Genomic DNA, 14,825 nt, shown 5'->3' on the forward strand with positions numbered 1-14,825 from the left:
TTGCTTATAGTTTTTCTTTGTTGTGCAGAAGCTTTTAAGTTTAATTAGGTCCCATTTGTTTATTTTTGCTTTTATTTCCAATATTCGGGGAGGTGGAACATAGAGGATCCTGCTGTGATTTATGTCAGAGAGTGTTTTGCCTATGTTCTCCTCTAGGAGTTTTATAGTCTCTGGTCTTATGTTTAGATCTTTAATCCATTTTGAGTTTATTTTTGTGTATGGTGTTAGAAAGTGTTCTAGTTTCATTTTTTTTTTTTACAAGTGGTTGACCAGTTTTCCCAGCACCACTTGTTAAAAAGATTGTCTTTTCTCCATTGTATATTCTTGCCTCCTTTGTCAAAGATAAGGTGTCCATAGGTGTGTGGATTTATCCCTAGGCTTTCTATTTTGTTCCATTGATCTATATTTCTGTCTTTGTGCCAGTACCATACTGTCTTGATGACTGTGGCTTTGTAGTAGAGCCTGAAGTCAGGCAGGTTAAATCCTCCAGTTCCATTCTTCTTTCTCAAGATTGCTTTGGCTCTTCGAGGTTTTTTGTATTTCCAAATTGTGAAATTATTTGTTCTAGTTCTGTGAAAAATATCGTTGGTAGCTTGATAGGGATTGCATTGACTATATCAATTGCTTTGAGTAGTATACTCATTTTCACTATATTGATTTTTCCAATCCATGAACATGGTATATTTCTCCATCTATTTGTGTCGTCGTTGATTTCTTTCACCAGTGTTTTATAGTTTTCTATATATAGGTCTTCAGTTTCTTTAGGTAGATATATTCCTAATTATTTTATTCTTTTGTTGCAATGGTGAATGGAATTGTTTCCTTAATATCTCTTTCTATTTCTCATTATTAGTGTATAGGAGTGCAAGGGATTTCTGTGTGTTGATTTTATATCCTGCAACTTTACCATATTCATTGATTAGCTCTAGTAATTTTCTGGTGGAGTCTTTAGGGTTTTCTATGTAGAGGATCATGTCATCTGTAAACAGTGAGAGTTTTACTTCTTCTTTTCCAATCTGGATTCCTTTTATTTATTTTTCTGCTCTGATTGCTATGGCCAAAACTTCCAAAACTATGTTGAATAGTAGTGGTGAGAGTGGGACCCTTGTCTTGTTCCTGACTTTAGGGGAAATGCTTTCAATTTTTCACCATTGAAGATAATGTTTGCTGAGGGTTTGTCATATATAGCTTTTATTGTGTTGAAGTATGTTCCTTCTGTTCCTGCTTTCTGGAGGGCTTTTTCCATAAATGGATGTTGAGTTTTGTCAATAACTTTATCTGTATCTATTGAGATAATCATATGGTTTTTAGTTTTCAATTTGTTAATATGGTGAGTTACATTGATTGATTTGCAGATATTGAAGAATCCTTATATCCCTGCGATAAAGCCCACTTGGTCATGATGTATGATCTTTTTAATGTGTTGTTGGATTCTGTTTGCTAGAATTTTGTTAAGGATTTTTGCATCTATGTTCATCAGTGATACTTGGCCTGTAGTTTTATTTTTTTGTGGCATCTTTGTCAGGTTTTGGTATTAGGGTGATGGTGGCCTCATTGAATGAGTTTGGAAGTTTACCTTCCTCTGCAATTTTCTGGAAGAGTTTGAGTAGGATAGGTGTTAGCTCTTCTCTAAATTTTTGGTAGAATTCAGTTGTGAAGCCATCTGGTCCTGGGCTTTTGTTTGCTGGAAGATTTCTGATTACAGTTTCCATTCCCTCACACTTTGTGACATACTGGACGATGGAGAGAGCTTGTTGATTGGCAGTTGCATATTTTTAATATTTATGCAGCATGATAAAACCACAGGTACCAGAAAGGAGGACTTGCCCTCCTTTCCAGTTATGTGGATAGGACACCAGCCTCCCTGCAACCTCAGCCCAGCAATGCAGCTCCTGTGTTCAGTTCATTTAACGTCGGGTCATTCTGCCCCAACCTGGTCATCTTTAAGTTTGAAAAGTAAAGTCAGTGTTGTCAATAATACTCAGTTCTGTAGTTTGTGTACCAGACTGTCATAGATCTATGCTAGCCAATAGGAATATAGTGTGAGCCATATGTGTAATTTAAGTTTTTCTCATCATCATATTAAACAGGTAAGAAGTAGTTGGTATTAATTTTAATAATGTATTTTCAACTCATTGTAGCGAAAATATTATCATTCTGCATGTAAGCAATATTTTCAAAATGTTAATGAAATCTGTTGCATTCTGCCTTTTTGTCCTACACCTTAGGAACCGTATAGCACATGTCCATTTACACTGGCCAGCAGCCACCTTTTCTCTCCTCGATCAGGCTGCTGTCTGCTCACACAGTAGCAGTGTCTCACCTGCTTCCAGGTCTTACCCACTCCCAAGCCCAGCCGTATTTAATTTCTTTCAGCTCTATTGGTAGCTGATTGGAGAACAACCCAAGGCTTGTTCAGATCCCAAAGCACCCTGACCTAGGACTTACTGCACTGTAACTAGGCATTGGGGACACACAAGACCAGAAGCAGACTCCGGGCTCCTTGGTCTAAGGCAGGGTCAGCAGACTGTAGTATTCAAAGAGCTGTTTTTTCTTATTCTTTTAAAATTTCTATTTTAAGCATATCTTACAATGTATATAATACAGTTTATTATTACATGAATGTACTTTACAAATTAATTCATATTTAGGATGCATCTGGGGTAGAATTTACTGTGGTGGGGGGCAGGGTTAGACAGTTGTAGAACATTTGGGGTGTTGTCCTGTTAGCATGGGAGGGATGGGAGGGGTCTGTGTGGTCAGGCTTGGGTGACCCATTGCTTGTTCAGGGTTTCAGCTCAACTGCACTGAGGCCATTGTGGGGCTGGCTGACCCACAGAAGAAAATGTGGCCAAACTATTTTAAGCTGTGGTCCTGGCAGGGAGTTGATAGGGCCAGCCTGCAGGGCTATTCTAGTTTCCCTATTTCTTGGTTTATAGAGTCAACAGGCACTTTCCACAGGCTCAGGACAGTCATGGGGTCCCTGAGAAGTCCAGCTGCCTCCCAGTGCGTCGTCCTCTCTCTGCCCCTGAGCACTCAGAGGCAGGACCCACTGCCAGGACTTCCTGCTCCAAACGAAGATGTCTTAAGCCTCAGAGATAAACTCTCTGGTGTAGAGCTGTGAGTCATTCCTGAAATTTTAAAGTATTGTTGTAACCTCTTTGGAGAGGAAAATTACTAATATTCTTGGTAACACTCAGTAGAACCTCTAGCTCCCAAATGCTTATGTATTTTCAATGTTGATTATCTGGAATAGCCATTTTGAATATTCATGAACATCAATGTTTATTTTCTCTTTTCTCGAAAATGTATACGTTGGAGGCATTCATTCTATTTTTAATTTAATAGTTTTCAAATAGAAATGAAAAGGATGGCTTTTTTCTGTACAAAGGCTCACAAAGGTATTTAATTCTAAGTCAGCAAGGCCCATTTCGTTCAGGAAGCTTCATTTTAAGTCTTTATTCTTCCAGTGTATAATCGAAACTCATTTGACTTTATGAACTCCAGGATTGAGATAGTTGCAGTTATAAGGAGCTTGTCTGCGAGAGAATGAAAGGAGAGTAGATTTGAACCCAGAGAATATGCTTGGGCGTGCAGCAGGGGGCCTCTCCCACAATCCCCTGCCTCTTTTACCAGGAGTTGTCTTTCTTATCCCCACACATAGGGGTTTATTTCCAGGAATCACAAGAGTCACTTGACTCTGAGAGGAATTCTGAATCCTTGCCTCCTTTTTTACTTTGGGGAAATATTTGAGCTGACCCAGAAGGTCACGGTTTCAAAACTGTTCTTTCTTTTTGGGTACCAGCCGTTCATGTCTGGTTACAGGGCATGTGTGTAAGTTACCGATGACTGCACTTTCCTGGCCCACGGTTATTTCTGTGATATGTCCAGGTTTTATTTCTGGCTAAACTCCCACAGTGGTTCTGTATACATCTTGAAGTGAAACCACATCTGCCTCCATCTCTGACCCCAGCTGTGGGGGTGATTTTTCTTAATGGACTAGAAACAGGGAGCACTGTGGCCTACAAAGCAGCCAAGACTGACAGGTGAGGACATGCCTGTAGAAAAAAAGAATCTAAGAACATAAAATCAAAAATAAATTTTTTCGAGTGATTGACTTTTGAAGTCTGTCCTCAGCGTGAGGGTAAGGTCCACGGTCACTACTCTGAAGTAGTAGCCTGCTATAGTGTTAGCTGCAAGGTGAATTTAAAGAAAGCAAATTTGTAAGTTGTAGGAGACAAGGTGCTATCCTGGGGTCACCCTGAAGTACAGAGTCATTTACTGGGTAAATGCTGTTTCCCAAGCAGGTCTCTTTGTTTCTGGACATTTTGTTTTCCATGGCAGACCGCTAAACACTCTTCTCTTGTGTGTGTCCCCACTACCCCCAGGATGATGAGGACGACAACGCAGGCACGGAGATGAAGGTCCTGCGGGGACACTGCGGGCCAGTGTACAGCACCAGGTTCCTCGCGGACAGCTCGGGGCTGCTCTCCTGCTCTGAAGACATGTCCATCAGGTACTGGGACCTGGGCAGCTTCACCAACACCGTGCTGTACCAGGGCCATGCCTACCCTGTGTGGGACCTGGACATCAGCCCGCAGAGCCTGTACTTCGCCAGCGGTTCCCACGACCGCACGGCCCGGCTGTGGTCATTTGATCGGACGTACCCACTGCGAATCTACGCCGGGCACCTGGCAGACGTGGACTGCGTCAAGTTCCACCCCAATTCAAACTACTTAGCCACGGGCTCAACCGACAAGACGGTGCGGCTGTGGAGCACTCAGCAGGGGAACTCGGTGAGACTCTTCACCGGCCACCGGGGCCCTGTGCTCTCCCTGGCTTTTTCCCCCAACGGTAAGTACCTGGCATCAGCGGGTGAGGACCAGAGGCTGAAGCTGTGGGACTTGGCGTCCGGGACCCTCTACAAAGAGCTGCGGGGCCACACAGACAACATCACCAGCCTCACCTTCAGCCCAGACAGCAGTCTGGTCGCGTCCGCGTCCATGGACAACTCCGTGCGTGTCTGGGACATCCGAAGCGCGCACTGTAGCACACCCGCCGACGGCTCGTCCAGCGAGCTTGTGGGTGTCTACACCGGCCAGATGAGTAATGTGCTGAGCGTGCAGTTCATGGCCTGCAACCTCCTGCTGGTGACTGGAATCACACAGGAAAATCAGGAACATTGATTTCGATCTTTGATATGACAGACTGGGGCGTGCGAAGGGCTCCAGATGGCAAGTCTTAGGACAGACGGAATCACTGACTGACTGTGAAAGACTCCCCATGTCCCCCCTTGCCCTGCAGATGTCCTGAAACCACCACTCTCCACTTAGCCCCGAAGTGTGGAAGGATAGGGGCAGGAAGGGTGGTGATGGGGAGCAAACAGGAGATAGGAATCACAGAGATCCCACTGTGTCCTCGTGTGGCCCCTCCCTATCTCTGGCGCCAAGGTGCCCTTGCCTCGCTGGGGCTGTACTTGACCTGAGGATGTTTGCCAGGCACCCTCCCCGGGAGCAGTGCCACAGGGTCACTGGGTGGGCGGGACTCTATACAGGTAGGAAAGTGGGAGTGAGAATTAGGAAAGGGGGCAGGGTCATCCTGGCAAATGTCTTTCCTTTTCTGTGATTACAGAGAACCAGGATTGTTTATTATTGTTATTATAATTATTATTGAGAAGAGGAAACCTAGCACTGGCAGAGGGGGCCTTCTCTGCTCTCATCTTTCAGGTTTTACTCCTGGCACTGGCTGTGATACTTGGAATTTTGAGGTTCAGGGAATTCAGAGAACTTGGTCGCACAGTGTATTGGGAGAAAGGGAAAATTCCTGGGTGACAGTTGGATCACTCCAGCTGACATGTTTCTAGAAGTGGGTGGGCAGATTTGACTGAGAAAGTCTTGGGCTCTTGCAGCAATGGTGGGAAAGAAAGATTCTTTTTGTGGCTGCACTTCTGTTAACAGTTTTCTTCCCCGAAAGGACGGATTGTGGTAAAGAAATGAAAATAATTAGAAGTGAAAAGTCAAAAGAAAGAATTAAAAAATGTTGAATTTCCCAATGATTCCGAGGTGTGGCTTTTCCAGCGTCTTTTCCTCCTGAGATCCTCCCTCCCACCTGCTTTGCAATAGCAGTTTAATGAACAATCTGTGAAACAACTCTCAAGCACGAACACACGCGTCGGAAACTGTGCTCTGAGGATGAAGCAACTTCTAATTTGTGGGGAAAGGATTACATATTTCTGTTTTCTGAAAAGAGTTATTTTGTATTTTGTTTTCTATTAAAATGTGTTTAGTTTCCAAAAAAGTGTTGGCATCTCTTTTAACAGGCGGGTGTGTGGGCTGTTTTGGAAGGCACAGGTCACCTCTCTTTGGAGTGACAGCCAGTTGTGCAGACTGGACTCCCCAGCTGCCCTCCTGTCTCCCCTTGTATTCTGTTCAGCTGGCTTCAAATTGCATTTCTCCTTGGCATTCACAGAGATTATTGAAAGCATTTAACACTTTTTTACACATCCATGCTTGCCAGTTGCTGACCAGAGATGACATATATTTTTCTATCTGTAGTTATTTGGTGAGATCCTACTTCAGTAAAGACTCCATGATAAAATCCCTAAGGGGCATTACAAATGATGTCACTTAACTAATTCAAACCATTTATTGTACCATTTCAGGTAAAGGACTTATTTAAAGATGTAAATGATGTGTGAATTTTTTTAATGTACTTTTAAAACATAATTTTCTGAAAAGGACACTAGAATTCTATGCCCAGAAAGTTTTTTTTTTTAACTTGAACCTAAAATATTAATTAACAGGAAATGTTTCTTATTCATAAAAACTCATGTATTTGAGACATTGTAAGAAATCTTGGCAGCTTAGCCAGATAGCATCAGCTTCCACATGGTCTACTGGTAAAGACTGGGATGTGTTCTTATCTATAATAAATGAGCTCTTAGATTGTGTGGTATATTGCTAGAAACCATGAATTCCTAAATTGAGCTGAATCATTCTCATAAGTGAAAATACCACTGATTTTAGGTTTCATGTTTGTTTTTTAATGCAGAATTTCTTTGATTAAACACAAAAATGCCTTAGTTTGGTGAGCCTTCATACTACGAATCACATACACACTGTGATTTCATTTCACGCTCTTAATGATATGCATCTTGGGCCCTTTTCTTTTCTGGATTAATTTTAATGTGGAGTAACTTAACTTTACAGAATGCCCCTATTTTCCCAGAATCTTAGAAAGAGTCTGTATGTGTCGTTATGTCCACAAGATGCCTAAAAACATGGTTATACTCAACTCTTCAGGTTCCTTTCTTGTATTGTTTTATCTTCAGAGCAATCCTGTGAGGCAGATAGGACTAGAGATATTACCAGTTTGTAGATGAAATACTAAGATACCTGGAAGAACTGTTTTATCTGTACCCAACATGGAATAGTCACGTATCAGATGTGTTATAGAGAGGGTCTATATTTCAAAACTTCCAAGTTTTAGATAAAGGATATAGCCCTAAAGATAGACAAACTTAAAAAACTCTGAAATATAAATATTTAAAAGGCATGTATATAGTGTCTTCTATCTGCCAGAAACTCCAATTACTTTATGAAAATTAATTTATCTCCATAACATCTCTGTGAGTTAAGTGCCATTTTTATCCTCATTTTACAGATGAAGACTGAGGCACTGAAGGGTTAAGTAATGTGCCAAGGGTCATCGGTTATAGCTGATAACTGATGAGGTCAGAATCTGAACTAGGCAGTCTGGCTCAGGGCCCATGCTTCGTGCAGTTTCCCTTCGTCCCCACAGAACCAGGTAAAGAGTGGCCTGAGGTCTGTAGTAACAGTGTTCCTGGCAATAGTTAAAAGACTCATGCTTTTCTCTGTCAAGTCAACAATAAGCAGGATCAAGAACTGGCAGTAAGAAAAAACTTAATATATAGATAAAAGACACCTGAGAATATTAAGTTATTTTAAAACACAATGATACATCTTTGTAAATGTAAGGTGGGGAAAAAAACAGCTGAAATTTCTTAGAAAAATCTCTGTAATTTAGCCAAATTACATAGACTGGCCAAAAGAGCAAAAATTAGGATGAAGTAATGAAAGACAAAACAGGAAACAATTTAAAATTATGTTCAAGATCCAGCTTCTAAGGATATCCATGATTCCTAGTTATTCGTTTTATGCCTGTATTTAAAATGTCTTGGTTGTATTAAAAAAAAAGAAACTTGCATATGTAGCCTTCTGATTTTGCTATTGCCCAGATTGGTATTAAGTATATGAATTAAAAGATTAGTCTATACTTCAGCTTGTCTTTCAGTTGCATGTTTTAGACAAGTGTTCGTTGTATCTATGCCCAACTGACACCAAGACTATTATTGTCACTTACATAGCAGCCAGATGACTCAAACTGCTTTGTGGGGAACAGAAAATCTTCACTGTGGAGCCTAAAGAATGCAGACATTCCTTGTCAGTTTCACCCACTGAAGGACACTTTGGATCAGTCAGTTCAGTCGCTCAGTCATGTCCAACTCTTTGCAACCCCATGAACTGCAGCAAGCCAGGCCTCCCTGTCCATCATCAAATCCCGGAGTCCAGCCAAACTCCTGTGCATAGAGTTGGTGATGCCATCCAGCCATCTCATCCTGCCCCCAATCCCTCCCAGCATCAGGATCTTTTCCAATGAATCACCTCTTCGCATCAGGTGGCCAAAGTATTGGAGTTTCAGCTTCAGCATCAGTCCTTCCAGTGAACACCCAGGACTGGTCTCATTTAGGACAGCCTGGTTGGAGCTCCTGGCAGTATAAGGGATTCTCAAGAGTCTTCTCCAGTACTACAGTTCAAAAGCATCAATTCTTCAGCATTCAGCTTTCTTTATAGTCCAACTCTCACATCCATACATGACCACTGGAAAAACCATAGCCTTGACTAGATGGACCTTTGTTAACAAAGTAATGTCTCTGCTTTTTAACATGCTGTCTAGGTTGGTCATAACTTTCCTTCCACGGAGTAAGCATCTTAATTTCATGGCTGCAGTCACCATCTGCAGTGATTTTGGAGCCCCAAAATTAAAGTCTGCCACTGTTTCCAGTTTCCCCATCTATTTGCCATGAAGTGATGGGACTGGATGCCATGATCTTAGTTTTCTGAATGTTGAGCTTTAAGCCAACTTTTTCACTCTCCTTTTTCACTTTCATCAAGAGGCTCTTTAGTTCTGCCATAAGGGTGGTGTCATCTGCCTGTCTGAGGTTATTGATATTTCTCCCGACAGTCTTGATTCCAGCTTGTGCTTCCTCCAGCCCAGTGTTTCTCATGATGTACTCTACATATAAGTTAAATAAGCAGGGTGACTATAGACAGCCTTGATGTACTCCTTTTCCTATTTGGAACCAGTCTGTTATTCCATGTCTAGTTCTAACTGTTGCTTCTTGACCTGCATACAGGTTTCTCAAGAGGCAGGTCAGGTGGTCTGGTATTCCCATCTCTTTCAGAATTTTCCACAGTTTCTTGTGATCCACACAGTCAAAGACTTTGGCATAGTCAATAAAGCAGAAATAGATGTTTTTCTGGAACTCTCTTGCTTTTTCAATACTTTGGATACTCCCCTGTGAGTGACTGAAATCCAAAAACAATTACATTGTGTCTGTTATGATCAAATATGTTAATGGGTGGAAATGGAACGGATACAGTCCCTGGCTTGAATTTAGAGAAGGGGGCAGGCATTAATCAAATGATAACCAGAAACGTAATTTCGATCTGTAGCGCATGCTGTACTACACTGTGGATGCTACGGAAGTGTATACCCAGGGATCTGAAGAAGTAGTTCAGCTCAGACCTGGAGGGTAGCTGGGAGTCAGCCAGGTGGAGTTCAGGAGGGAATCCGCTACGCCAGAGACCCGCAGGGCTGAGGCAGTGTAACGAGCCCACACGTAACTGGCACAGACTTAGGCACCGGCAGGAGTTTGGCTCCCATCCCTGGTGTGGTGGGAGCTACTGCAGGCTGTAGAAGAGTTTCCATCTTAATATCACTGGCAACAGGAGGCACACAGACATCACGTTTACAACGAATTCAATGTCTGGATGACTAGGCGTCACTCACTGAACCCAAAATGCCAGGCACTGCAGGGCACCGCTGAGAGATGGAAGCCATCTGCCCTACCAAGTGGCCCCTGGGGCAATGAACTGAGAGTGGCCTCCAACCAAGAGCCAGTGAGGACCTAACTCTGCCAACAGCCACACGGGCGAGCTTGGGTGCAGACGCTGCCTGGCCAAACCTTCAAATAAGGCTGCTCCTAGCTGACCCGGAGGCAGAGGGATTGCGTTAAGTTTACACTGGAGTTTGGGATGCTTTCTTGTGTAGCAGTAGATAACCAGCCCATCCGTCCCACTCCGCAGCCCACTCTCAACTAGGACAGTACAGATCATGGCAGAATTACTGATGTAAAAAATGATCACTGGCAGTCATAAGGAACAGAGAGCAGAGGGCCCCACGAAGTTCACTGCAGTCGTGCAGGGGAGAGAGGCAGACGGCTGGGGCCAGAGTGGCCACAAAAGACACGGAGAGAAGAGGATAAATGCACCGAGGGCTTCAGAGTGGGATTTGGCTGGACTCTGTCCTGGACGGGATGGGAGGAAAGAAGAAAGGATACGTGGCTGATCCTGTGTTTCTGGTGGCTAGTGTTGCCACCCACTGTGATGAAACTGCTAGAGGAAGAAGAGTTTCAAGGAAAAGATAGATTGCACCTCTTAGGTTTGAGGTGCTTATGAGAGAACCAAGTGAAGATGTCAGACTGGCCTTTGGAGAGGGACGGATGACTGGTGCTCAGGAGAGGTCAAGCCTGACAGGCTAGTTCAGAGGTTGTCTTCATTACAGTGCTTTCTGCCACTCGGAACAGAAACAGGACTCCAAGTGGCTTTTAAAATAAGGAATCTTCTTAGTTCATACAACAAAGTGGAGAGGTCAGGTATCTCATGTGCTAAGGATTCTGCTCTGGCTATAACTCCACTGCTCTTCTTGGCTGCCTTCATCACAGGCCGGCTTTCCTCAAGCTTGTGAGAGGGCTGCTGACAGCCAGCCTCATCCATGTCCCATGGCCATGTGACCTTACTTTGTAGATCTGACATCAAAGCTCCAATTTGAATTCGGCCTGCTAATCACTGAGCCAGGCCTTGCCACAGGCAAGAATCCTTGACATGTAGTTGCAATTGGAAAGTTCGGAAATTGCTGTGGTAGCCAAGGATAATGCAGAGGCAATCAGGGCTTAACACTTGACGTGTTCTTGACATTTATAGGTCAGAAAGGAGTTACAGCCAGCAAAGGAAGAAAAACAGGCGTGGGCTTTTCCTCCAGAAACCTAGAGGAGAAAATGCTTCAAAATCAGAGTGGTCAGCTTACTACCAAGAATTCAAATGGGATAAGGATTCGAGAATACCCATTAGATTTGAGGGGTGGGGGTGGAGCAGTAAAAGTTATGATTGAATAATGAATTAGAGCATTGAAACTGCTCGAAAAGTTACAAGGCAATAGAAAGCAAATATCAACACTGTGAAGGTGACATAGTCAAAAGGGACGGAGGACAGCACTGGACCACAGTGCTGAGACAACTGGCTATCCACGGGGGAAAGATTAAAATTAGACCCCTACCTCACCACATGTGAAAATCAACTTGAGGTAAATGAAAACCTAAATGTGAAAGGCAGAAATACAAAGCATTTAAAAGAATATCCTCATGACTTTGAGACAGGAAAGCAGAAAAGGATTGATTAAATTCAAAAACATCCATTCATCAAAAGAACCACAAAAAGAAATAATGGACAGGGTATGAATTGGAGCTGGTACCTGTAACATGGGAGGGACAGAGACAAAAAGTCCAGAGCTGCACTTTCGCAGTAGAATCAGCTGTGGGGCTGGGAATGTGCTCTGGTTCTGTCCTGGGGAACGTTCTGTGAGGCTGGGGATGTTCTCCTGTTCTCTACTGTCCAGTAAGGTAGCTAGTAGCACATTTCAGCATTTGAAATAGTCATAGGATAAGTAAGGATGTGATTTTTTTTAATTTAATGAATTTAACCTCTTGAGACTATCTGGCTAACATACTAGTCTGCAGAATTCTAAATTATGAAGAAATCGTGTAAACCAGTGAGAAAAAAAGCCTACAGTCAATGGGGAAGAAAAGCAAAAGTCTTAAGAGAAACACTTCAGAAAAGAAACTCAATTGGTCGGTAAACAAATTTAAAATTATTCATCCTTGTATTACTCAGGAAAATGCAATGTAAAACAGTGAGATTCTATTATAGACACATCAGACTAACAACACCATAAAAGCTCCACAGTGCTAAGTTTGGTGTTTGGGGACCCTCCTGACACAGGTTGGGAATGGATATTCCTGATGTCTTTCAGACATGGTCTGGAATTACACAGCGAAGCTGGAGAAAGGCAGACTTTGCCATCACCTATCATCCCACCGCTGTCTGGGCTGCAGGCTCACACTGCCCAGGAGTGGACCCTGAAACATCCACACAACAGTGTTCTCCATTCCCCAGAGCTGAAATCAAACTAAGTGCTCCCGAGGAGAAAGGAAACGCTCATTATTGAGTAGTCACATGGCGATAAACTGCAACAGGAAAAACTGACAGAGCTACAAGCAGTGAAGTGGCTGTCCCTCACAGTGTTGAGTGAAGAGAAAGAGAAGGCCACAGAATGTATCCATTTACACAGAGTTCAAATCTCACAGAATGAGCCATAGTATTTTCTAATATGTGTTCAAAGATAAACTGTAAGAGGGCTGGAGTCCAGATCAGAAGGGGCCACCCGTGTGCCAGGGGTGACTGACGTAGTGGTGACCCCCATGGACACTTGAGAACTGTCGCTTATGCCTTATGTGGCACAGGTAAGCTTTATTTCCATTATGTTTAAAACATTTCCAAAAGAGTAAAAAGTTGAGGTGAGCGTGGAGGGTGGAGCTGGCGCAGGAGACGTCTGAAAAGGGGCAGAAACAGACGTGTGGAAGCAGACAGAATTCATTTGCCTGCTTTTTTGTTTCTGTTGGTTTTAATGAAAGTTCCAAAAGCAAGGCTTTTAAACTTTTAGACTTCAACCTACAGGAAAAAAACACATTTTATACTGTGACAGAGAACGCATAGAAACAGGGTTTCACTGAACCTAAGACTCCATTGATGATAAACTCTCATTTTTAAACTCTCATCAAATGATGAACAATGCTTTATTATTGTTTGTAACTTTTATTTTATGTTTATTTGATGCTTTTGAAACTCCAATACTCTGGGCCACCTGATGTGAAGAACTGACTCAGTGGTGGGACCCTGATGGTGGGAAAGATTGAAGGCAGGAGGAGAAGGATGAAATGGTTGGATGATATCACTGACTCGAAGGACATGAGTTTGGAGCAGGCTCTGGGAGTTGGTGGTGGACAGGAAGCCCTGGTGGGCTACAGTCCATGGGGTCGCAAAGAGTCAGACATGACTGAGCAACTGAACTGAATTGAACTGATGTTTATTTGAAGCACTTTCAGAGTTATACAGTCTTATAAGTGAAATACATTGGTATCGGTTTTCCTAAAGCTTCCTCACCCTGAGTCCCAACTTTCTGAGTCAATCATCAGTGTCTAAGTTTGCCCCTCTTTGACCTCAAATACACCTTGGATGGAACATCTTAGAAGAGGGCAGACTCTTGTCCCCAGGATTTCATTCCAGGCCATCAATACCCATCTGGCAAGGCTTGATGTTGGCACCTTCATCTTGGTGTCAGTAGAAGCTTTCCGAAAGCAAACAGGCTTCTTATTCCTTCCTAAATCATCCTTAAATATTTTGCTGACAGAACTAACGAGTGACTGCAGCACTGAGGGCCTGGCGCCTGGACTAACAAACCACTTCACATGTCACAACTGCTACCTGGCCAAGGGCAGGTAAGGTGCCATCCAGTTGTGAGGCCCATCCTCTCCTGATTCCAGCAATGTTCAAAAGTGTGTTTTGTAAATTCCATTGTAGACTCAAAAGAGTACAGCACATAGAAAACCATTTCCATGTGTGATATGCTGTGAGATACTAACTTTAATACTGGCCACAACACATGCATTAAGTTCATGGCCCATAAGGGACTTCCCTGGTGGTCCACTGGTTGCGAGTTTGATCCCTAGCTGGGAAACTAAGATCTCACAAGCCGTGCAGCAACCCCACCAAAGAAGTTCACAACCCCTGGGTGAGGCCATCACAGGCAAATGGGTCAGTGCTGCCTAGGCCTCCTGAATGCTGGCAAGAGAAGCCCAGAATGGAGAAAGGTGAGCAAGAGGCACGTCGCTGACAGAGAGAAGCTTGGCAGCAGGAGTCAAGGAAAAGAAAGGGCAAGGGAGGCAGGCTGTAGATTAAAGAATGAGCTTCAGGACCCACATATGTTTAATCACTGGGATTATCTCTGTATTAGGTTTTGTTCACATCATTCAGCTTTGATGACCGATATGTTTCCCAGAGCAAGTGACTATCAGCCTCTCTGAACTTGAGACTATTTTTTCAAAATATGAAGGAAAAAACAAGAGAACTAGAGTTGCCCTGATGCTGACATCTTGTCTGGGACAGCCCCAGTGACCCTGCTGCCCTCAGCCTGGACTTGAGTCCCCTGTAACCTCGCCACACTGCTTCCCTCTGGCTTCCATGAGAAGCAGTGCCCTTCTGAGACCCCTGAGGTGCCTTGGCAGCCACAGGGCATCCCTTCCTGGCCTCACCCCACTCTGCTCTGCTCTGAGCTATACTGGGATGACCGAGAGGCAAGCCAGACACTTGCCTCTCCTCTCCCCTGTTTTTGGACTTATTCTCACATGG

General features: G+C 43.4%; 1 protein-coding gene across 3 annotated transcripts in view; it reads left to right on the plus strand.

The window, feature by feature from the left end:
- TAF5L (TATA-box binding protein associated factor 5 like) overlaps positions 1–8,300 on the plus strand; it is a 33,443-nt gene extending 25,143 nt beyond the window's left edge. For all 3 annotated transcript variants that reach the window (XM_040242784.1, XM_040242783.1, XM_040242782.1), the window contains one exon: positions 4,389–8,300. In XM_040242784.1, the coding sequence (XP_040098718.1) occupies positions 4,389–5,186 (798 nt within the window). In that variant the 3' untranslated portion in view covers positions 5,187–8,300. The remainder of the gene's footprint in view (positions 1–4,388) is intronic.
- The last annotated feature ends 6,525 nt before the right edge of the window (positions 8,301–14,825 follow it).

This window comes from Oryx dammah, unplaced genomic scaffold, assembly GCF_014754425.2.
Source record: "Oryx dammah isolate SB20612 unplaced genomic scaffold, SCBI_Odam_1.1 HiC_scaffold_6, whole genome shotgun sequence".
NCBI lineage: Eukaryota > Metazoa > Chordata > Mammalia > Artiodactyla > Bovidae > Oryx > Oryx dammah.